The sequence below is a fragment of the Mugil cephalus genome, chromosome 9, assembly GCF_022458985.1.
Source record: "Mugil cephalus isolate CIBA_MC_2020 chromosome 9, CIBA_Mcephalus_1.1, whole genome shotgun sequence".
In the NCBI taxonomy this organism is placed as follows: domain Eukaryota; kingdom Metazoa; phylum Chordata; class Actinopteri; order Mugiliformes; family Mugilidae; genus Mugil; species Mugil cephalus.
Genome location: NC_061778.1, coordinates 26,553,080 through 26,577,544, shown reverse-complemented (window position 1 = coordinate 26,577,544; position 24,465 = coordinate 26,553,080). Strand labels below are relative to the sequence as shown.

General features: G+C 40.3%; 1 protein-coding gene across 4 annotated transcripts in view; it reads left to right on the top strand.

Moving 5' to 3' along the window:
* The first annotated feature begins 1,206 nt into the window (after nucleotides 1-1,206).
* Nucleotides 1,207-24,465, top strand: part of LOC125013318 (arf-GAP with Rho-GAP domain, ANK repeat and PH domain-containing protein 1-like) — a 49,256-nt gene continuing 25,997 nt past the window's right edge. For 2 of the 4 annotated variants that reach the window (XM_047593883.1, XM_047593882.1), the window contains exons 1-5: nucleotides 1,207-1,375; nucleotides 10,606-11,725; nucleotides 18,893-19,062; nucleotides 24,139-24,227; nucleotides 24,325-24,404. In XM_047593883.1, the coding sequence (XP_047449839.1) occupies nucleotides 10,704-11,725; nucleotides 18,893-19,062; nucleotides 24,139-24,227; nucleotides 24,325-24,404 (1,361 nt within the window). In that variant the 5' untranslated portion in view covers nucleotides 1,207-1,375; nucleotides 10,606-10,703. Of the gene's footprint in view, nucleotides 1,376-10,605; nucleotides 11,726-13,328; nucleotides 13,347-13,403; nucleotides 13,625-18,892; nucleotides 19,063-24,138; nucleotides 24,228-24,324; nucleotides 24,405-24,465 lie in introns of those variants that run through there. The other 2 variants (XM_047593885.1, XM_047593884.1) reach the window with 2 other exon arrangements.

Below are 24,465 nucleotides of genomic sequence, written 5' to 3'. Positions count from 1 at the left end.
ACCTCATCAGTCGTGCAGCTGTGTTTACCTTCCCCTCAGTCTGTTGTGTTCATGAGTTTGAAATTACTTAGAAAATTAAACTAGTCTTACCATTGTTTAGTATTATCATCATCATTATCAACATTAGCATGCTAGCCATAATAACTTAATAGTAACGGAGGCGAAGTTATGTGTCAATTAAATTTGTCTATCTTCATGGACATAAATTACATACACACATGAGTTTCACAGTATATATGACGGTACCAGCTATTTTTTTAAGCCTTTATGTCTAGATAACTAGCTAGCATAAGGCTAGCATAAGGCTTGGTTAACTTCAAACTTCATTCATTTACAATGCGGTCCTGGGTCTTTTGAGATCAAGGAATACATTAATGTTGACTTTACTTTTCTAATATAAAATCTTTACAAACATCAAAGAGAGAAATTAACATTTACCTCACATAATAGGGAGAAACCAACTAGGGGTCCGTACCTCACCAAGGGGGGCGACAGAGATCACAGGGGGTGCGCCAAAACTTGTCTGATCTGAGCTCAGCATCAGTTTTCACCTGTTTGACCAGTCACCAGTTTTCAACTAGTATTGCGTGTGTCACCCTACGTGTTCAATATGCAGAGCTTTAAGTTCGGAACCACTGCCCTTGTCGGTCAGTCTGTCTCTGATATACGGCTCTGATCTTAATGGCAAGTGGTTGCCACCTTCTGGTTCCTACGGGACCTTGCAAGACAGCAGCCTGTCTGTTTTAATGAATGCCACATCGCCGCCTCCACAATAATATATGTTCAGAACAAAATTCGCTTCCTGGTCGTAGTAGGTGATTTTTAGGATCACACCTGTTCTTTTCGGTTCACTGGACCGGAACCCGTGTAATGACTTATTGACTTTTTCGTATTACAAGTTAGATGCAATAGTTTTTTTCTTTCTTCTTTTTAATTTAGTGCATGTCAGAGTGTGAGTGACATGGGCTGCTTAGTAAGTGGTTTAAGGGCATTTACATTAAACACACTGGGCAGTCCGTAGTTTCTCGGTGGTCACATGATGGTCTTGCGGAGGTTTCATCAACATCAAGTTAACTATTGCTAGTAAGAAAGGGACCGTAAATACAATGTTCATAGCCTCAGAAATAAAACATGACACATTCAAACATCTGTTTATGCATTTATTTTGAAAGGCAGCACCGGAATATACACGCTTCCTCCTCTTTGGCTTCACTGGGGATGGCTGTGAGATTTCTGCTGCTGCTGCTGCTGCTTTTCATCCGCGAGAAAAATGTTATCCGCTATCTGGCGTTGCAGTTGCGGTCGCTAATTTCTTCCCCAAGGCAAAACGTGAGGGTATTTCAGTGAGTCGGACACTTTGCAAAGAGTCGAACGGGTAAGTCGATGACAAAAATGTAAAACTTTATATTTTTTTTTTTTCAAGGGGAACTTTCCCCCGGTCAGCTGATAAGAGTGCACACTAAGTTAAACAACATAAAAACACACTAAATGACCAGCGGGGTGGTTCAGACAGAATGTGTTGTCTAGGTTACGTCCATACACTGACCCCCTTTTTTTTGAAAAGAACGTTAGCTTAGCTTAACGCCGAAAAATAGAAAATATCTTAGTGAATAAACTTGTGCTATCGAGTTCAATTCTGCATTTAGCTCCGTAGAGATGATAGAGAAGCAAATAAGTCCCGACTTTCTTTGGATTAATGTGAACTTGTTAGCTGTGTTGGTCTGTTTCTCTATTTAAAGCGCTCTGGCCTCGACGGGACTGTTTATCCCCGCTGGAATTCGTTCCTTCTAATCTGGTTCCATGAGCTGACTATTTTAAAATAAATTGGAGTTGGCTGTACTGAATGGAGTGATTTATATATTATAAAGATAATGTATATATATTTTATATATCTTTATGTAGAGCTTTTAATTTTGCATGTGTAAGGTGTGTAAGGTGGTCATCAAGGCTTATGACTTTTAGACCTAGTACTACTACCTCTCATGTAGCACTACAGTATACACCCATTTACCAAAACATTAGGTACACTAGTGAAAACAAGTATATTGTAACATAACAGTTCTGCTCTCAGTATATTCCCCTTAATGCAATATTCAGTTTGTTGAATTTTATGTTGAAGTAGCATAAGACAGATGGTCATTCAAGTGTATGATCATTTTTGGAGGATTTAGATTGTAGTGCGTCGAACCAGGTTGAATTAAACACTAAACGTGTTACGTTGTTTAGCCTGGCCCACTGACTATAATGGGGGTGTCAGACAGAAACATGCGTTGGTACAAAACAGTACAATTCATTAGTACCACAAACCACAGTCTCTGAAGTGAAAACACCCTTGAATCATCAGCTCTCTGTTATTTGAAACTAATTTTGAATACCAGAACCTCCATGAAGCTGGGATAGTGCAGGACTGTTGTTTTAGAATTCATTCACCAATTTGAGTACCTTATGAACTGGCAAGTGATCCCCCAAGGTAGCTATAATCTGCTGATTTTTTCTGAGAAAATTGCTTCGGGTATGTCTGCCTTTTGACTTCATACAAAGATAAGGTGTTATCAGTAGTGAAACTCTGCTATCAGATAAGTTTTTAAGATCAGTGGAAACCATGTCTGTGCTTTTCCTGTTTATTTAAAATGATTACCCATGTTCTCAGTGTGATGCTCAGTCAAAGATGAAGACTTTTTCTTTTTTTTCTTTTTTTTTTGATGTAGGTTAACAGCCTTAAATATAGACAATGTTTTGCATAGCTGGCTTGTTCAGTAGACCCCTTAAAGTTGGGGAATAGAAAATTTTATGAGAAGTTAAACGTTTTCACTGTGGCAGGTCTATTGGACCGTGAAAAGGATGTCCTTAGCCGTCGTGGTTGAATAGATACTATTCTGCTGTATAAGCCTAACAGTTGCAAAAACAAGAAACAAAGTTAACTGCTACTGTATTAGAGATCTTAAATGCGTCATAGTGCTTGACAAGGACCTGTGCCCTGTTATAGATAGATGGTGATTTATTGCTGCAAAAGGCAATACCAAACAGGACCCATTACATGTTATTTTGACATATTAGCAAAAGTAGCAAACTATATCACTGCCCTACTGATCTTGTTTGTCCCATACTAAACTGGAAACCCATTGTGAGGGCACAATGAGAGCCACATAATGCAAAGGAGGTTTTATCAAGGTACAGATAAAAGTAACTCTCGACTTTTTTGTCTGCCTGTCTGTTACTACACTTGATAATTTAAGCTAGTTCCCAAGACGATTAATTGGTATTATGCTACAGCTGAAAGATTTGCCCATCTTTCTACCACTCTTCTGTCATTTTTGTCTCTTTGTCTCCCTCCTTGTCTGTCTCATTCACTCACATGATTATTACCTTCTAAATCACTTCTTAATGACGTGAGAGGATAAAGCTCTTAGTAGTTCACAGGACGAACTGAGCAGTCTGTCATCAAAATTACAAAGGCTAAAAGACGCTTGTGCAGGAGTTGAACAAAAAGTGATAAGTGGAGGTGGTTAATACATTATTCTTTGTGATTGTACATTTTCACAAGGGAAAGGGACACACCATTGAAGATGAGTCTGTCAATATTATTTTGTCATGGAGAAATTAAGACACACAGAGTTTGGTTCTCTGCAGCCTTTCTCAGCTGGTTGATATGAGACTTACCTTGAACTAAGATTTTATACTGGCACAAGACTAGAATGTGCTTACAAGTGCATCAGCAAGCGCATTGGTGTGACAGTTTGAGCACTTGTGGTGCAAGGGACCACAGTCACCAATCAAACCACTGGTAACGTGTACAGGCCCATCTAAAGTTTGCCAATAATGATCTGAATGACTCAGAGAAGGACAGAGAGATCGTGGTGTGGTCAGATGAGACCAGATTGAGCTCTTTATCAGCCCGACTGTGTTTGGAAGAAGAGAAAAGCTGACTATGATCCCAAGAACACCATCCCTACCGTCAGACACAGAGCTTTGGGATTTGGGGTCAACTACCGTATAGTCTCAATTGGAAAACACAAAGAACAGAATAAGGTAAGACAAGAGAAACTATAGAAAACTAAACATTTTAAAGTACAAAACATTTTTACATATTACAGCTATCCATTGTATTGGAGCTAACCAAAAAGATGAAAAAACAAACAAACAACTAGTGTTCAATTGAACAACTGAGGCAGAAGGAGGCTATCATGAATAAAGATAAACTCCAATAGGAGTTGCACCAAGAAGAATCACATTAAAGTGACTACAACTCATGCAGTCTAATGCAACAATCCTACTTTAAATTCTACAATATAATTACTATTATTTTTACAGAAACTATTTGCAGAGGTCTTTTTTATACTGTACTGTCTTTTTGGAAGATACGGATAGACCCCACCTGTACCTTTGTAAGTTTGTACTTTAGCTAGGTGTGCATATTCCAATTAAAGGAGACTCTTCGGTTCAATGTACTGAGCGAATTGGGGCGGGTTTCTATGGAAAACATCTTCTCGTGAAATGTTGCACCCTGTAGAGTTAGCAGTAATGCATAAGCACACAAGGATGTTCACTAGAGGACATTGTTCGGGTGCATTGCTGTGCTGGCAGGACTGAGTCACTATTCAACTCTAATTGAAAGTGGGCTGAAAAGCAGCAGTGTGTCTGGTGGTGGGTGTATGAGTCATGTCCTTTGTGTGAGTGAGTGTGTGTATGCACGCATGTGTTTTTCAGCAGGTCTTATAAGGACAGCATCTTGATATGAACAGTTATGGTAACGCCACATTAAGAAACGTGGCGTATCAAACAGCAGCAGAGCAAGCAGTTTCACTGTCTGCTACCTGGCCAGCTAATTGAGCACATAGCTGGTGGAGGCAATGGAAAATTAGGTTTTGTTTAACTACCCGCAACATGGCTTCACATTTACATTGTATTCATGAGGTACATGTAGGAGATACGAGCAGATATTATTATTATTAGTTTTTAGTAAGTATACCTATATATGCACAGTTTGCACCTTGGGTCTGATCTGCTCTGGTAGATCTTGGCCTCTTTGGCTCTTGTACTCAGAGCCTGTTCTTGTGCTGCCATGATTAGTGCCCCTGTACTGTCTGTCAGCCCGGGTTTTCTCGATATCAGCCCTTCAGCCCTCTGATGGCTACTTCCAGCAGATAATGCACCATGTCACAAAGCTCATATCATCTCAAACTGGTTTCTTGAACATGACAGTGAGTTCACTGTACTCCAATGGCCTCCACAGTCACCAGATCTCAGTCCAATAGAACACCTTTGGGATACTGACGGGAGATTCTCATCATAGATGTGCAGCCAACAAATCTGCAGCAGCTGTGTGATGCTATCATGTCAATATGGACCGAAATCTCGGAACAATGTTTCCAACACCTTTTTGAAAGTACGCAACGAAGAATTAAGGCAGTTGTGAAGGCAAAAGGGGTCCAACCTTTTAATAGCAAGGCGTGTCTGTGTCTGTGTGTGTGTGTGTGTGTGTGTGTGTGTGTGTGTGTGTATGGAAAAGTGTTGGGCCCCTTCCTGGTTACCTGCCTGACAAAGTGAAGAAGGCCAAAAGATTCTAAAAAGCTGGTGAGATCCAAAGAAATTCAGGAAAAATGAGAAAGAAACATGGAATAGTGGTGAACCTTTAGATGAGTGGCCACCGACTAAAATTAACCCAAGGGCACAGCAACGACTCATCCAAGAAGTCACAAGAGCCCACAACAACATCCAAAGAACTGCAGGCCTCACTTGGCTCAGTTAAGGTCAGTGTTCATGACTCCACCATAAAAAAGAGTCTAAGGAAAAATGGACTGCATGGCAGCGTTCCAAGATCAAAACCACTGTTGAGTAAAAAGAACATAAAGGCTCGTCTTAGTTTTGCCACATGAGAACATCATACCAACAGTTAAATATATTTCATAAAAAAATGACATTGCACATTTATCTACTTACTAGTACGTGCCAATGTTCAACTGTAGTAAGGCGTTTTAAGAACCAATATCATCTCATCTCATCTTCTACTACCACTTATCCTCACTAGGGTCACAGGGGTTGCTGGAGCCTGTCCCAGCTGTCATCAGGCGAAGCAGGGTACACCCTGGACAGGTCTATCGCAGGGCCATCACAGAGACAAACAACCACTCACTCCTAGGGTCAGTTTAGAATCACCAATTATCCTAACGAGTATCTTTGGAGGTGGGAGGAAACCAGCGTACCCACAGACACAGGGAGTACATGCAAACTCCATCCCGAAAGGCCTGAGCTGGACTTGAACCCATTTAAAAAGTTGCATTTTGTATTTACCTGTGTTATTTTTGTCTTATATTTAAAATCGTTTATGAAACATTTAGGTCTGACAAACATGCAAAACAATAGGAAATCATGAAGGGGGGCAACACATTTTCACACCACTGTGTGTATAAATATATGTGTCTTTTCACGTTGAGTTTTAAAATGACTGTATGGCACATTCAGGGGCTTTGGGTTTTGGGTGGATATTTCATTGTGATGCTACAGTTAACCCAATTTTTGTACTGGAACTTCAGCATGAATGTTTAAATCAGTCATGAAATATTGCCGTATATAATGGCTTGTCTTACCCCTACGTGATAAAAGAAAACCTGTATTGACTTCTGGCGACAAATATTCCACACATAATAGTAAACTGGTGTGTATATGTCCACAACAAAATACCTAGATTGATCAAAGACTGTCACCGATAAACAGGGATTTCTTTCATGGTAGCAACAAATTAATGATACATTACCAGTGGGTATAAGTCACAGTGCAGAAAACAAACTTAACCTGTGAATACATATGTGTTCGTAGACACAGATGCTTTGGCAATGACAAAGTGGTCAGTCTGTTTTTAATACATTTGATTGGGTCTGACATGAGGAAATCCTTGGTTTTAATTCTCACACCGTTCACGTCAAGGTCTAAATTTTCTCAAAGCTTAAAGTTATTCGTACCCATCCATCTGAGTGATTCATTTTTACACAGAACTGTCGGGGAAGTCTATTTCTAAAGGGCAGGTTCCTTCAACAAATACTTGGCACCTGAATAGAGGAATCACTGTATTATTGTCTATTGCGGGTTAATGTCAACCAGATCAATGAAGCATGTGATTGTAGCAGGGACGTGCCCAAGAGGAAATACATCCGCATTCTGTAGAGCTTTAAAAGCTAACAAGCAGTCAGTGTATGTATGTAGTTTTATATGTAGCATGTTGGTTAATGATTCTTGCTATCTTAAAGAAAAATATGCATAAAAGGAACACATTAATAACCACAATGTGCAAATGGGCGTAGGTTCTCACACCATGCTGATTCGTCCACAACTTTGTGAATGGCTTGTGATGTCAGGATCTAACTAATCTCATCAGAATCCAGCAGAATTTCAATGGTAACCGTCTCGCTACAGTCATTATCATTTTTGTTTTGCATTGTGTTGTATCATCTAAGAAGTCAGTATTTTTCTGTGCCACTATTTAAATTGTATTGACATGGTTACATAGTAAGGAAAGACACTTGCAGCTGATATACTGATACAATATTATTAAATTCGGTTGTGGTCTGGCCATAGCACAAGCTTTGTCTCTGCATCAGTATAGTTATGCTTTATTCAAAGGCTACTACAATGGAATTTGAATATAGATTGTTCTGGCTTTGGCTCCTAGCTTTGTAGAATGCATATGTGTGAATATGTGATCATTAATAATGTAAGGGTCCCAGTTTATTTTTGTTGCATTGCAAGTGCAATGGTGCTAACAAATTCAGCAAACTCAGTGTGGTCAGTCTCGCTTCCATTATCTTTCTAATCAAATCTATAGCATTGTAGTTTAACACTTTTTTCATCTTCACATGACACTCTTAACACTGTACCACACAGTGTCAAGAAGGCAGCAGGAAGGACGGTCATGTGTTTTAAGTGTCAGATGTGCTATCTTGTTGCTTTGTTCAGTTATAATGTGCAGGGCATAGGTTTGCTAAACATGCTTGTTTACATGTTGTTGCTTTGTCTTTCTTTATTAATCACTCAATTTATCCCAACTCTAGTTCATGAGGACTTGTATAATGTGCTTCAAAACAAAGCAGAAAGCCAGAGGCAGAATTAAACCCGACGTCAACCAGTGTTGATCAATGCAAACAGGAAATGGAACATCCTGGATATTTCTGTGTGTGTGTGTCAGATTGAAAGGGGATATAGGATCTGAAATACAATTTCAAAATGCACACAATATTATTAGGTGAGCAATTGTTTTCGAGTGTGTGAGGAGGCTCGACCAGTGAGCCTCCACCATGCCTTTCCTTCCCTCTTGTCTGTGTGTGTGAGCCCTTGCCTAGGAAACAGAATACCCCATTGTGAAGGCAACACAGAGACCCTGTTATTGGCAACTTTCTGAGTGGGAGGGAGCAAGGAGAAAGATGGAGGGAGGGAGTGAGGGAGGGATAAACTGAGAGGCAGAAAGTGGAGAGATAAATTAATTGAAATGCTGCCTGAAAACTGCAGAATATAACAATACGTGTTCTGGGTATATTCGCTGAGTTCAGAGGAAAACTTGTTTATTTTAGCAGGTCAAAGTACATAGTGACTGTTTTGCCGTACTGCCGACAACCCGATGAAAAGATAAGTATCACTTTTATCTTTCTGCACCTAGTGCAGACTTAAGTGAAACGCAACACTTGAAGCAGGTAACCTCTACTCGGTTAATAAAAATAATTGCTTAGAGGGAAGAAAGCTGTTTTCTACATTTTTCTCACCTCCTATATTTGTTCAATACTTCTTGAAGACACCCACACAGACCCAGAAACAGGCACATACAACAGTCTAGCTCAATTCTATAAAGAGCTGAAGTCGGCATATTTGACCAAAAAGGTCTGTATAAAGATGCTGACCTGTTAGTTTTATGTGCATATGCTGAAATATAATTTTTAGACTGTGTGTGTTTATTTCATGAGTAACACTGTGACAGCTGAGGGCCAGTCAGACTGCACTTCATTGCATGAACTCTTTTTGAGTTCCTCAATTTTAAAATAGGAAGTGCGTTGGATACAAAGAGAAGAGAGCAAGATAACCCTGCCTCTGCCTCTGCCTCTGCCTGAGGAAATGTTTGACAGGAAATGAAATGTGCTCATTTCAACACACGCACATTCAAATGGTGTTTCTCAGACTGGATGGCCTAGGTTACTATGTTCTCACTCAGCCTTGACGGCCCTCACTTCCAGTCACCAAGTGAAATTAGATCATATGGTATTTTAAATATTCTTGCTAATGTGTTTGCCTTAGACAGTTTTTATTTTAATGACGTGTAAGTTAACAGTCTGCTTCTTTTAAGTGAATACAATTTTTAATGGTTGATCATGAATATTGCACACATATAACATTTACATGAATTTCTACTTGGATCCATATCAGATGTCTTGGTTGAAGAGATATTAGACTGTGTGTGCATACAGTGCTGAGAAAAGACTGTGGCTCTGTCTGGGAAACCAGCAGCTTCCCCTGTGGTCAAAGCTGTGTAGCAGAAAGAGTCAGTAGGCGTTTGGACAAAGGTTTTTACAGCAACGGGCTTTTGGTGGCATCGCTCAAGATATAGCAGTTAGAAATTACTTTTGGACATGGAGATTTTTGGCAAAGCTTGACGTGCATCTTAAATAAGCTATTGCTTATATTCAACCAGGTGTGCGTCATGTGAATGCTGGGAGCAAGTGCTGCTTCTGTTTGTTAATCAAAGGCAATGTTGTCTGTATATGAAAAATTATAGGATAATTCCCATAATGTACGATGTTAATGTTCCAAGTCTTACTGCACAATAGTGTGTTAAGAGTGTGCTAATGGAGAGAGGAATGGAAACCATTTGTAGGATCTGATCTTGAGTCCCCTCATACAGAATTCAAGTGTGTGTGTTAACAGCAGTGCAGGGAATTGAGTGAGTATGTTTTGCATGCCAACACTTATTGTGTCATTCACACTTCCTCCTTAAGTGGTCTGTTGTGACAGTGTACCGAACGGACTGTTTGTTGCCTGCACAAAAACAAAAACAATACTACTTCATTTTAGAATTAATTTTAGAAATTTAGTGTTTGTTCTACCCCGAGTTTGTGGTAAGATATGTTTGATGAGAATGGCAAATGTTCAGCATTTAGCTACGTAGAACCAGTGGTGCTGTTGAAAATGATGACCCTTATTTAAGTGACTACGGGACAAGGGAAGTTCACGTTTGAAGCATCAACGTGACTTCCTCATTTCTCGAGGTTAGAGACAACCACCCCTATCACATACAGCTATGACACAGCTGTTTAGACTCCTTAAGACAGGCAGCCTCTTGAGGTTTTCCAATTGCATTCTGATTAATAATCATGAGTATTTGTGTTATAGGAACTAAAATTATGACTACATGTTTATAGAACACATTTCCCAATTCAGGATTTATCAAAATAGGGTGGTGTATGGGAAATGTGTTGCGTCATTTGGTCTAAAATCAGACTAATGTCATGCGCAATCATTATCCATTTTTAGAAACTGAAACCAAGTGTGCAGTTTAAATCATCCACAAATTTACTTTTGGGATATAATGTGTTTAGTCACTATGTTCCTGTTTTCTATCTTCCACAGGTCGTTTAAGCATGATTTGACGTGGTCAGTATTTGCTCTGGACAAGGACTCTGTGGATGTGGACCATCACACATGCTGTACATACTTAGACATCAACCATGTCTCAGTCTGAATCCTGTGCAAACGTGTGGGACTGGTTGTGTGTGCTTCGCCTGGAGCAGTATTCTGAGGCATTTCATAGTGCTGGGTTGGCAACGGTGCAACAATGTCGCAACCTCAGACTAGGTCAGCTGGAGCAGATGGGCATCACCCTGCCAGGTCACCAGAGACGCATCTTAGCCAGTCTGAGTAAAACACACGGTAATCAAGATACACAGTCTTCACCTGTACAGACCGAGAGATCGGAAGAAGCGCTCTATGCTCAAGCGTTACGCAGAGAGAGACCTGTGCCTTGCCCAGCGGAAGAAAAACCTTTCCTTGAAAAAAGAGATGAAGAGACACAGAGGCCTACACCAAAGGAGAGAGAGAGACCAGTTCCTAAAGAGAGACAGGTGTACCGAGTGCAAGAGAGCAGTAGAGAAGGAGGGGAGAAGAAGCCAGTTCCTGGACAAAGACAAACAGCACCTAGAAGAGGACAAGAGGAAGACAAGAATGGAAGACTTGACGGGGAGAGAGAGAAGCCTGTGCCAAGAGAGAGGACTAAATTCCGCTCTAGTCCTCTAGTTGACAGTCAGCCTAGCCCCCTTGTCTCTCCAACAGGTGACACCTCTTTACCCCCTGTCCCTCCACGAAGCACCCCCAACTGCCCTCCACAGCGTTTCACTTCTTCCCTGAGCCCCTCTCCTCCTGCTCAAACCACTGGCTCCCCTAAAGCAGACAGCCATGCTGGCAGAGTACCAGCTGAACAGTGCAGATCTGTGTCACCAAGTTCCACCCCTACCCCTGTCCCCACACAGGCACCACTCCAACCTGCCAACTCCCCCTCAACCCAAACTAGACCTCAGACATTGGCCATTCAGCCACTTACCCAACTCCTAAGTAGTGATGGGGGGAAAAAACCTTCACCAGTCTCTGCCTCCCCCACCAATGACAGGAATGCTCCACCTCTCCCTCCAAAAGTGGGGTCAGGACCTAAAGGACCCCCACCAGTACCACAGCGGTTTCCTACACAGTCTCCCAGGTAAGGACTTTTTTGAATGGACAGTATTACTTACATTGATCAGCCACACTATTTAAACCACTGATGGAATAAGTAAATAACATTGACCATCTTGTGACAATTTAATGTTCTGCTGGGAAATTTTTGGACCTGGCATTCATGTGCATGTTACTTACCACCCACCTAGACCAGTCCAGGCAATGACACTCTTTGATGCAGGATGCAGCCTGAAACAGACGCACACACAAAAATGGTTTTGGAACAACTAAAACACAAAGAAAAGCGTGAGATTTTGAGTTGACCTCCAAATTTCCTAGATCCCAAACCTATCAAGTATCTGTGGGATGATCCACAGAGGCTCCTCTCTTCACCCTGTAGGACCCAAAGACACCTACTCAAAACGTTGTGTTGCCAGACACCACAGGACACCCTCAGAAGGCCCATGTTTATTCTTTGACACAACTGACTTGGAGACACTAGGGAGACCTACACAATATTAGGAATCATAATGTTATGCCTCATCGGTGTGTTTCAAACTATTCTCTTTCTAATTTATTGTAGATGAAAGGTTTTTGTCATACGTAGGCCATGTACCGTTAGCAATAGGTGGCACAGCCTCGTCGTTTTTGTGGAAACAAAACAACACCTCTTGTGCGTAATTTTTAAAGTTATAATGTCAGCATATCCTCAGATAGCTTTATTGTGGTCTTTTTATCCATTTTAAATTGGCCAAATGTCATGGACCTCTGTGCTTCTACAAGAAGAGCAACGTGTCAGTGTTTAATTACGAGAAAATGACAAAAACTAAAGTGAATGATTGTCAGTTGTGTGTTTGCGTTTCTCCATATTGTGAGATAAATGTTAAGAAAAAAGAACGTAATGTCTAAAATATTTTTAGTGGATTGTGCTGCCCTCTATTGGATTAGTTGAAGAAATGCATGTCATGTCAAATTCAGTATCGGTTAGGGTGCATAAATTGTTGCTGAGGACTTTAAAACACTTCCTGAAAGTAAAATTAGACACTTCCTGAAACTGAAAGACATTGACTTACTGAGCAGACTTAAAGCTCAGTGGCCTGTTGAATGTAGAGTCATGAGAATAGCACCTGCTGAGAGTACGATGAGTGAAATGAGCTGTTGTCTCTTTTGCAGTTGCTCGCACCTTACCACTGAGGTGGGCTTTTTTTTTTTTTCAAAAGCCTTGTGGTTACTTTTTCTTCACTCTTTACTGAAGAGTTTTCAGAGTTTACCAAAGCACTAGGAGTATTGCTTTGCTTGATGCTTGTTTATACACAGTCTTTTTTACACATTGGAAGAATCACTAATAGGCCACACATATTCCCCTAAGCTGTAGCCTGTTAATCTTTGAATAGTTTTGCTGATGACACTGTGACATTCCTTTGACTACCTCTTTATTTGTATGATTCCTGGTGATAACACGTAAAGCTAGCAGCTTGTTTTTGTCATTGTGTTTCCTCACCAGTAAAGGAAAAGAAACCTGCCTCAGGCTTTAGAGCAGTCCCATTATGACGGACACATGCATGCTCTGTGTCTGTGTTTTAAAGGGAAACTAGCTGTAGAAAGAGGGAGGAAGTTACAGTGGAGAACAACAGAGAGCGGTGAAAAACTCCTCATTAGCCATGGTGAGTGACACTGGGAAACGGGAGAGTTAGAAATAGAGAGATAGAGAAAGAAAGTTTTTTTTTTCCACCAGGAACTCCCCGCAGACTTTTTGTAACTGCTGTGAGAACATTTTCACACGCTCTCTTGCTGCTCTCTCTTGTTTCCTTGTCAGTGTGCCTTGTCGCCTCCTCCCATCTTCTGGTAAACTAGTCATTTCCTCCTGCTTTCTGATGCGAATATGTGTTTAAGACTGATGTATCATCATGGAAGAGGACACCTTTTAAGCATGTCGGAACAGGTAACCATTATGCAAATCATATCTCTAAGTGCCTCTTCTCTGTCTGAACTTATCTTTAGCATGCGCTCTCTGCTTCTCTCCCCCACTCCTCACCGTGCCCTTTGTTAGTGATTCAAACCGAGGAAACCCTACTTGCCGTGTTTGTGTTTTGTGCTGTCTTGTTGTTGTTATATACAGTTTTCTTGTGAACAGAAAATTAGATGTTGCTCATGAGACTTCTGTTATGTGGTTTTATTTTCCCTCGAACAGAATAGGATTAAAGTTAATGTTTTAAAGATGCATTCAGCTTGGGTGAGACTTGGTGTCTGGCCCTGTCCTTGGGCTATGTATGTTTGGGGAACTCACAGTGTTATCGTAACCCGTATTTGCATTTGTGAACTGCACAAAACAAACCAGTAAGATGGGAGTTACAAAGTTATTCCTGGCATGTGCAGCTGCTATTGACTGTTTTTCAGAGGTTGTTTTTAGACTGAAGTTAAGAGTTACAAACCTAGGCCATGTGTGAAAGTGTAGATTAGTAGATTGGGATTTAGCTTGAAGGCAAAGAAGGCAAGGAATCCATTCAGTAAACACATACATAGCTTGTAATGCTTCTCATTTGTCAACATCGTGACTAAAAGGTGAATTAGGTGAATAATTCATATTCACATAGTGTGCGAGGGGAACATAGCGGTCTTTGTGTCTTCAGCGTCTATTAGTTAGCAGAGACCAAGTTAAATATAGCTATAGCTAGCAGACCCCTCTGAGAACTCTTCCTCTGAGAAAAAGGAGGAACTGTTTCAACAAGGCAGTTTCCCGTCATTGTTGATATGTGCATAATTTTTAGTGTGATTACTAAAAAGAAAATATTAATAGCTTTTATACTTGGAGCATTGTATCAAATTAGTATGTTTGTATGATTTGTAACTTAATGCGTCTATTTCTCATGCTGCAACCAGAGTGCCTGATAAATGTATATATCTATACATAGTATTTTTAGTTATCAGCACCCTGAAGGATCATGTATTATACAACCAATCACTGAGAACTCAATTTCTGTGTAAGTGCAGCCCACAGACAATTTGATTTAACCGTTTTTGATTTAACCGTTTTTAAAGACAAACAACTTTTGGACAAAACATCTGCCTGTAGCAGCTTTAAAATGAGTTGTCTCTAAACAGGTTGTTGTGTGTCTCCGACACATAATGATTTGCTATCCTGCTTTGACCTATGGCCCGGAGGAAACAACTAATTGTTTTCTACAACTAATATTATTTACCTGCATCGTGTGTGAACATCCACACTGCAATTTTGTATGGGAACAAAGTGACATGTTTTATGCTTCATCTCAGGCTGTGACCATTACTGTACATTCTGCCCCTCCCAGTAAAAGTAAGTGTTGGAGCTGTTGAGAGAAGGAAATTTGCAGTAAAAGGGAGAAATAAAGAGGAACTTTCACAATACTGGGGGGATAGAAATCAGGCTAATGTGCTCACTCTTGAATTTCCCGTCAGCATGTGTATTACGAAATAGTAATTAAAGTAGTAAGAAATCAAAACTGAAAATTATTCAGTACTCAGTCATTCATAATGTGTTTTTGTGTGTCTGTCTGCGTCAGGCTGCATCCTGCTGGGGATGACTGTTGCCATCAGGGAGTGTCATTGCTATAGGGTGGTGGTGTCTGGTCTGGTCCAAACATTTCAGGACGTTTTTTGTAAAGCATCTTGAGACAATCTGTATTGTTATTGAAACTATATAAATAAAAGTGGAATTGAAATTTCCCTGCAGAACACTGGATTGTCACAAGATCGTCAGTGTTATTTACTTCACCTGTCCTAATGTCACCTAATGTTATGCCTGATCAGTGCATATGTTATGTTATGTTAAGCAAAGTTCAGACTACACAACTTTAAGACGTGTTGGGTTGGCTTGCTCTTGACGCTACACAGTTCTCTGTCAGCTGGTGTGGAGGTTTGAGGTCTGTGGGGTGTTCACGCTTAATGAGTGTTTGGCGATTAGAGTGTTCACACTACAAGATTCTACATCAGCAGGCGTGGCCAACAGCTGTACAACTATACAACTGTACAACTGTAAAACATTTTGCATCAAAAAGTCACGCCAGAAGTGACACAGGAAATATGCGAACGCAATGCATGAACTGATGTTTTTCATTGCAAAGACTGACGTGGAGCAGAAAGGAGCCCTTCAGGTCATATGTGTGCTAATATATAGTGAAAAAAGAAAGAGAATGAAGAAAAAATATGGGTGAGCGCTTAATAAAGATGAAATCTTTCAACATTGTTGTGGTTCTGTTCTAAATATATATATATATATTGTAGCACATCCTTCATGATTCTTAAGTAACATGGCACAACTCAAACTAAAGTCTCGAAAAAGTAAAAGCTTACCTCTGAATCACAGAGATGTACATTCACACTAGATTATTATCAGAGGATCGCTGTGTTATGAGGATTATGGTAGGTAGTTTGCGTTGTGACTTTTACTTTACAAATCACTGACAAGCAGGTAAAACCAGTCCCGTACAAATAGAAAATGGAAATATTTATTACATGAAGCACTTATTTGTAGGCTTAGACAAAATAGTTTGAGTCACACACAAATATTAAAAATAGGATGTACAACTTTAAAGTTCTACTAAACTCTGCAAAGTTTCCTCGATCCGCAAAACCTTCTTCTTTTGTCCGGGTCCTGTTGTTGTTGTTGTTATCGCTGCCACTGTTTTGCGTTAACTCCTCATATCACAGCAACTCCATTGTCTACTCTCTCATTTGGATTAGAGCTGATTAATGTCCAATTAGGAGGAGACTGAATGGATGATATTCTCACTTTCTAGTTCATTGGGCACACTTGTAGAAATCCCTCTTCATGACTGTAACTATGTGCGGGTTGTTGACACAAAGTAAGAAAGGGAATAATTCAACTGTATTATCAATTTGGAGGACGGCATTTGTGGTGGTGTTAAACCAGATTGAATTAAAGATTAAACTGTTTCTGTTGTTTAGGTTCACCCACTGACTATAATGGGGTGGTCAAAAAAACAGAATCACGTTTCAATACCACACAATACAGTTCAATAATACTACAAAATCACAGCCTTAAAAATCAATGTTGAATCAACAATTTTGTGCATGACTGCTATATTAGAATACATTTTCATTAGCGTACCTAATGAACATAATGAACTGGCAAGTAAGTGCATTCCCAGTGTGGCCTTGGAACATCTCAATCAGTTCAGTTCAGGGGAATGGCTCAAAAAGTTTGTGTCCAGGGTAAGAGGATCTGTTTGTTTATTCAGCTATAGGTTGTTGGTGTATCCCATCAGAAAGTAGTTCAATGAGAGTCATGTCGTCCAACAAACTTCAGAAACTGACAGACTAGAGACTGGAGGTACAACTGTTAGTCTACAGGGACAAGAACAGAGGAGAATTAACACAGCTTTGAGGGCAACCAATGCAAATGACCTGCGAGTCAGAGGAGAGCTTTTTGTGCTGTGATCCACCACATGGTCAGGCAAACTCCACTAGGAAAGCTTACGCTGCAGCATGGCCAGGATGATGGTACTGAAGACCGAGCTGAAGTCCTCAAACAGGATCCTGACATAAGTTCCTGTAGAGTCCAGGTGCTGGACGTAAAAACAGTGCAAAGTGTTGATCCGGCCTCCAAATTCACTAGATCCCAAGCTGATCAAGTGTCTTTGGGATGATTCACAGAGGCCCCTCCCCTCAACCCATAGACCCAAAGACCCCCCACTAACAGCAATGTGTTGCCAGACACCACAGGACACCCTCAGAGGGTCCATTCTCTGATGAGTCACAACTGATTTGGAGACACAAGGGAGACCTACACAATATTAGGAAGGTGGTCATAATGTCATGCCTGATCTGTGTATGCAATTAAACGCAGACATTCATCACACTCTCCTGGAATACTATTTAAAGTGCAATTCATTCTCAAATACCATTATTAGTAATGCCAGTGAAATGCCTTCACACTTAGGCTCTTACAAGTAACTAGCACTTTTGTGATTATGATTTTCATTCTTTTTGTTATTTTATTCCCTTGCTCTTATTTTATGTACCGCTCTTCGCCCTCCTAATTGCCCTTATAAATATTTTTTCTGAATGATTCTCTGAGCACCACCTGTCTCTGCTCTGCAGTTTCACTGATGAAAACCACAGATAAAGGTGAGCTATTAAGATGAAAAAAAATGACTGTGGTTTTGATGTAGGAGGCCTTATAAATCTGTGGTCTCTCTTGCTGCTACAACTCAGCAGCCATAAACTAATTCCGCTGGTGGCAAGAGTTGCACTACATAGAAGAGGAGTGTGGTTTTCTGCTCCTGCTGTGTCTGATTGGCAAAATGTTATTAAAATACAACTAATTGGTGTGTACATTGAACACTAAAAATAACCACAGTCATGTCTGTAATAGAAAGATCTAATCTTCATTTTACCATCAGAACCAGTACACTGATGCATCTCATCTCGTGTGCAATTATTGTGTGTAAAAGTGTGTGTTTGCTGGGTATCTACGGGTATGCTGTATTTTCTGAGATAGTATCTTGAGGCTGAGGCATGTTCGGGCTTGCTGCTTAAACCAAAAGAAAAGACAGAAAACTACATAGTCAGGAGGAGAGCAGAGGGACACAAGTTTGTCGCATTACCAGAGAAGAAGATTCGTGCTTCAGAGCAACGGTCATTTTTATTGATTCTTTTCAGGTTTTTCTTCATGGACTTCTTTGTGGGTTGTATCTTCTTATCGTAAACTGTCCAACTGCAGCTGAATCTTTTTTAGACGCCCAGTCTGGAGTCAAATCTCAAATGCATGTCATCTTTTTAGATTTTACTATGAAATGACAAGTGGAGAGAAGGAGAGGGGGTACCAAAATCCCTCCCTCAGCGACAAGGAAACACCACGACTATGCAACTGGCCAAACAACCACGTCACCTTGGACACTGTTTTTGTCAACTACTACTTGCTAATTCTGTAAATTTGTTTATTTTGCTAGATAATCATTTTTTTCTAATGTTCTTAGATTTTTTCTCGTGTTTACTTTTATGTGCAACAAAGCTACGGTGACAAAGTAATTTCCCTCATGGATCATTAAAGTCTAAGTGTAAAGGAGAACCTTCCTTCTCAAAAGAAAATGTACAGAATCGCTCGTCTATGTGGAATTTTTACCTGCTCTGAGATTACCGTGGTGTCCGAGGATTCCTCTTCTCCTTTCCAAACCTCTGTTGATCCATCCTGTATTCTGTTATCCCCCAGCCCAACTCCCACCCAGACCAGTACTGAGGAGTCACATAAAGACCAAACTCCACAGGTCCCACCTCGCATCCGGACACCCCAAACTCAAGGAAATACACCACAAATTACTCAACCTGACACGCAGCCGGCTCCGCCTACTAGGAGGATCCCCCAAAGTCCACGTGAGCAGAGTGAGTAGTATAATCACTTAATTTTATGTGATAATTAGATAGCGAAAGAGACCAGTGGATGTTGAATCACATGCTACAAACACTGTTTGTAGCATGTGATGTAAAGAGTAGCACTACTCTTTGGATTTGAACTAGAAACATTGTGACTTAAAGTCAGTCAGGTTGAAATAGACATTGATTTTCATGAAGAAATAGAAACAACATGCAAAAGTCCTCCTCTGTAGCCTAAATATCTGCACATACAATTATTTTGTGGCTTTCAAGCAACATTTTGACCCACGTTGCTGTAGCCTCATAGTGAAAGTAGCATTTTCGTTACAACTTGAAATGTCATCTAAATTGAATTAAAGAAATGAGAGGGACTCATGCCATTGTCCCCATTGTCCGCCATTTTTTATGATACAATTCTGAGCAACTGAGAAACATATGGCTTACTTGTGTCTACATTTTCACAATAAGCTTTTATGTGTGAACATTTAATGTAATCTGACCTAGTTATTAAAACATCTCTATAGTCCAAATTTTGGTTGAATAAAACTTCCTTCCTGCTGAACTAGGAGAGTTACAGAGTTACAGAGTTATCCACTGACTCTTCCCTGAGAAGGCAAAGTCCAGGCCCATGGTTCTGAAGAGAAATGTTCACCATTTTTCTCTTGCACAGAGCTTGATTTCAGTTTCACCTACATGATGCTTAACCTATACTTAAAAAGAAAGAGGAGTCGCACACTTGTAGCTCCAGACCTAGATAACTCACTCAGTTATTAGTTGAGTTGAGTCCTTGTCCCACAATTATTTCCTGCATTTAATTTTCTGCCTCAGTAGATTCTAGTGAAGCAACACAGAGAAAGACTGTAAATGTTTTCAAATTGGATGTTCCTGCTTCATCCTTTTCATCCTTTTGATGACTTGTTTCTATATTGGAAATTCTTTCAACAATCTAATTTAATGTAGTCTGACCTAGTTATAAAAGCATCTGTGTATAGTCCAAATTTTGGTTGAAAAAACTTCCTTCCTGCTGAACTACGAGAGTTACACTCTCTCCTGGTTATTTCCAGTCATCAGTGATGTGTTTTTGTTTTGTTAAGTTTAACTTGGCTCATTCTGTTTTCCTCATACTTCTGTGTTCTCCTTCATTCACTAACAGTAACCTGGAAGGGAAAAATTGTTACTGTAAAAATAATCTGACACAAATACAGTGGGGGAAATAAGTATTTGATCCCCTGCTGAATTTGTAAGTTTGCCCACTTCCATAGAAATGATCAGACTCTGGTTTTTATGGTTGTTTACTGGTTATGGGTATAGACAGAATATCAGTCGAAAATGCATAAAAAACACACAATCTAAAAGTTATAAATTGTTATGTATTTTATTAAGGGAAATAAGTATTTGATCCCCAAGCACAACACAAGTCAGTACTTTGTAGAGAAACCTTTGTTGGCAAGCACAGCGATGAGACGTTTCTTGTAGTTGGTCACCAGGTTTGCACACAGCGCAGGAGGGATTTTGGCCCATTCATCTTTACAGACAGTCTCTAAATCCTTCAAGTTTCTTGGCTGCCTCTTGGAAACTCGGAGCTTCAGCTCCCTCCACAGGTTTTCGATCGGGTTAAGGTCTGGAGACTGACTAGGCCACTCCATGACCTTAATATGCTTCTTCTTGAGCCACTCCTTTGTTGTCCTGGCAGTATGTTTTGGGTCATTGTCATGTTGGAAAACCCACCCACGAGGCATCTTCAGTGTTCTTGCTGAGGAAAGAAGGTTTTTGTCCAAGATGTTACAGTACATGGCTGCATTCATTGGCCCCATAATGCGGTGAAGTTGCCCTGTACCCTTTGCTGAAAAACAGCCCCAAAACATGATGTTTCCACCTCCATGCTTAACCGTGGGTATGGTGTTCTTTGGGTCATACTCACGTTTTTTCATCCTCCAAACACGGCGGGTCGAGTTAATGCCAAATAGCTCAACTTTGGTTTCGTCAGACCACAGCACTTTCTCCCAAGCCTTCTCTGAGTCATTTAGATGTTCACTGGCAAACTTAAGGCGGGCCTGTACATGTGCCTTCTTGAGCAGGGGGACCTTGCGGGCACTGCAAGAGTTCAATCCATAACGGCGCAGTGTGTTGCCACCTTTTTCTTGGTGACGGAGGTCCCAACTGCTTCCAGATCATTAACAAGCTCCTGCCGTGTTGATTTAGGCTGCTCCCTCACCTTTCTCATCATCATCCTCACTCCATGAGGCGAGATTTTGCGGGGAGCTCCAGACCGAGGACAGTTGATGGTCCTTTTATGGGTCTTCCACTTGCGAATAATGGCACCAATAGTTGTCACCTTCTCACCAAGCCTTTTGCTGATGGTTTTGTAACCTATACCAGCCTTGTGCAGGTCTACAATCTTGTCCCTGACATCTTTTGACAGCTCTTTGGTCTTGTCCATGGTGCTGTAGAAGTTGGAATGTAAGAAACTGATTCTTAGAGCAGGTGTGCTTTATATACATGACGAGTTAAGATCAGGAGTATTGGTAATTAGTTGACTGAGCATAGCTGTGTGCCACATGCGCACCAGCCAATCTGTAGGAGCTTGAATTCTAAGTGAATTGTTGGGGATCAAATACTTATTTCCCTTAATAAAATACATAACAATTTATAACTTTTAGATTGTGTGTTTTTTATGCATTTTCGACTGATATTCTGTCTATACCCATAACCAGTAAACAACCATAAAAACCAGAGTCTGATCATTTCTATGGAAGTGGGCAAACTTACAAATTCAGCAGGGGATCAAATACTTATTTCCCCCACTGTATATCTACATTGTTGTCTCAAGCATACTATCTACATATGGTCTCTATGTGTTATCTATAAGACTATAATCTTATCTAGAAATAGTCCTCTGCAATAACTCAGATCTCTTTAAGTGCCTATTTTTAATTAGTTGAAATTTATGAAATACAAATGCACTGAACACAGTGCCATTTGGTGTGAAAGTGGTGAGCTCATGCATCATGAGAAGTTGGCAGCTATTGATATTTGATGCCACCGTAGTACATCGTGACATACCTACATCCACTTCTCCCACTCATAGATTACTCATAGATTAATTATAGATTTTCCTTTTAATTGCTTGGTACTGGGTCAACAGTTTGTATTTGCAACAAAGTCAAAACTGTGAGTCTTGAATCGACTAGTCTTCACAGATTTGAACACTAGCAATTTCACCATTTGTCCAAGCAAGTGGACGAACCAAATTTTTCCTTCTACTCATGTTGTCCATTGACTCTTCCCTGAGAAGGCAAAGTCCAGGCCCATGGTTCTGAAGAGAAATGTTCACCATTTTTCTCTTACACAGAGCTTGATTTTAGTTTCACCTACATGATGCTTAACCTATACTTAAAAAGAAAGAGGAGTCACACACTTGTAGCTCCAGACCTAGATAACTCACTCAGTTATTAGTTGAGTTGAGTCCTTGTCCCACAAGTATTACCTGTATTAAATTTTTGCCACAGTAGATTCTAGCGAAGCAACACAGAGAAAGACTGTAAATGTTTTCAAATTGGATGTTCCTGCCGAGTGAATTCATCCTTTTGATGACTTGTTTCTATATTGGAAAATATCCAAAATCAAAGGCAGTACAAAGCAGTAGCTAAAAGTAGGTCAGCCCTTTATGCCCTAGCTCTTCAACTAAACAATTTTTTCATTAAGGATATACTTTAATACTGAAAAGTACAGCCTCACTGTAAACTGAAACATGATTGCTAACATCTGTGGCACCTGTGAACCATTTTTTAATAATTAAAAAGCAAATTAAAATCTATATACAGTACTGTAAAAAGGTTTTAGGCATGTGTGGAAAAATGCTGTAAACTGAGAATGCTTTCAAAAATATAAATAATGATTGTTTATTTTTTTTAGCAATTTACAAAATACAAACAAACAAAAGGAAAATGTAAGTCACATCAATATCTGGTGTTACTACCCTTTGCCTGCAAACCAGCATCAGTCCTTATAGGTACACTTGCAAAAGTCAGGGATTTTGTAGGATCGTTGACGCACTGGCCAGCCAAGGAAAAGGAGATGAAGCAGATGAGAAACACATCAACCTCATTTCCCTTTCAAATTGGAAGATGTCCAGCAGTGCCATCAGCTCAGAACTGGCAGAAACCAGTGGTATTCAGGTACACCTATCTGCTATCTGGAGAAGTATTGTCTTCATGGAAGAGTTTTACCCAAAAATCCATCCCTCTGATATGGAAACAAGGCTACGACACTCAACTATGCACAAAAACTTTCTGCACTGGGGTGCAGAAAATTAGCAGGAGATGCTCTGGACAGATGAATTGAGTGAAATTTGAAATATTTGGCTGTAAGGAGGCAGTTTCTTCACTGAAGGGCTGGAGCGGTACAATAACCAGTGTCTGCAGGTAACAGTAAAGCATGGTGGAGGTTCCATGAAAGTTTGGGGCTGCATTTCTGCAAAAGGAGTTGGGGATTTGGTCAGGATTAATGGTGTCCTCAATGCTGAGAAATACAGGCAGATAATTATCCATCATGTATTACCATCAGGGAGGTGTAGGATTGGCCCCAAATTTATTCTGCAGCAGGACAAAGACCACAAACATACAGCCAAGGTCTTTAAGAATGATCTTCAGCGTGAAGAAGAACAAGAATTCCTGGAAGTGATGGCATAGAGCCCTGAACTTAACATCATGAAGTGTCTGGGATTACAGTATTTGAGGAAGCCTACATCCACAGAAGATCTGTGGTTAGTTCTCCAAGATGTTTGGAACAACCTACCAGTCGAGTTCCTTTAAAAACTGTGTGCAAGTGTACCTAGAAGATGATGCTGTCTTGAAGGCAAATGGTGCTCACACCAAATATTGAGATGATTTAGATTTCTCTTTTAGTCATTGACTGCATTTTGTTAATTGATGAAAATAAACTATTAACACTTCCATTTTTGGAAGACAGTCTTAGTTTACAGTATCTTTTCACACCTGCCTATTTCCCTGCAAACCAGACTTAAAGTGTAAGATTAATATACAACCCCAGCTGTTCTCATTGCCTGCTTGCTGTCTTCTGCAGGGTTGGATTTGGTCGATGATGATTCTGATGACTACGAGGATCCAGACTTGTTTTACTCTGGTGTTCAAACAATGAACACAACAGACAGCGTAAGAGGATGTAGTGTTGGTGTGAATGTTGTTTTCTGTTATACTTATACTTCCTCTTCTCCCTAATCAATATGAGTGAATATGTCTCCTCCTATAGGATATGTCCCTGCAAGTGCCTGGTCAGTCAGACCCACGGCGCAGTTCGTTGTGCAGTGATGATGGGCTTTTGGATGATGGGTTAGTGATGCCACATTGCACAAATCAACCATTTACATTTACACAAGCAATTAATAAATGG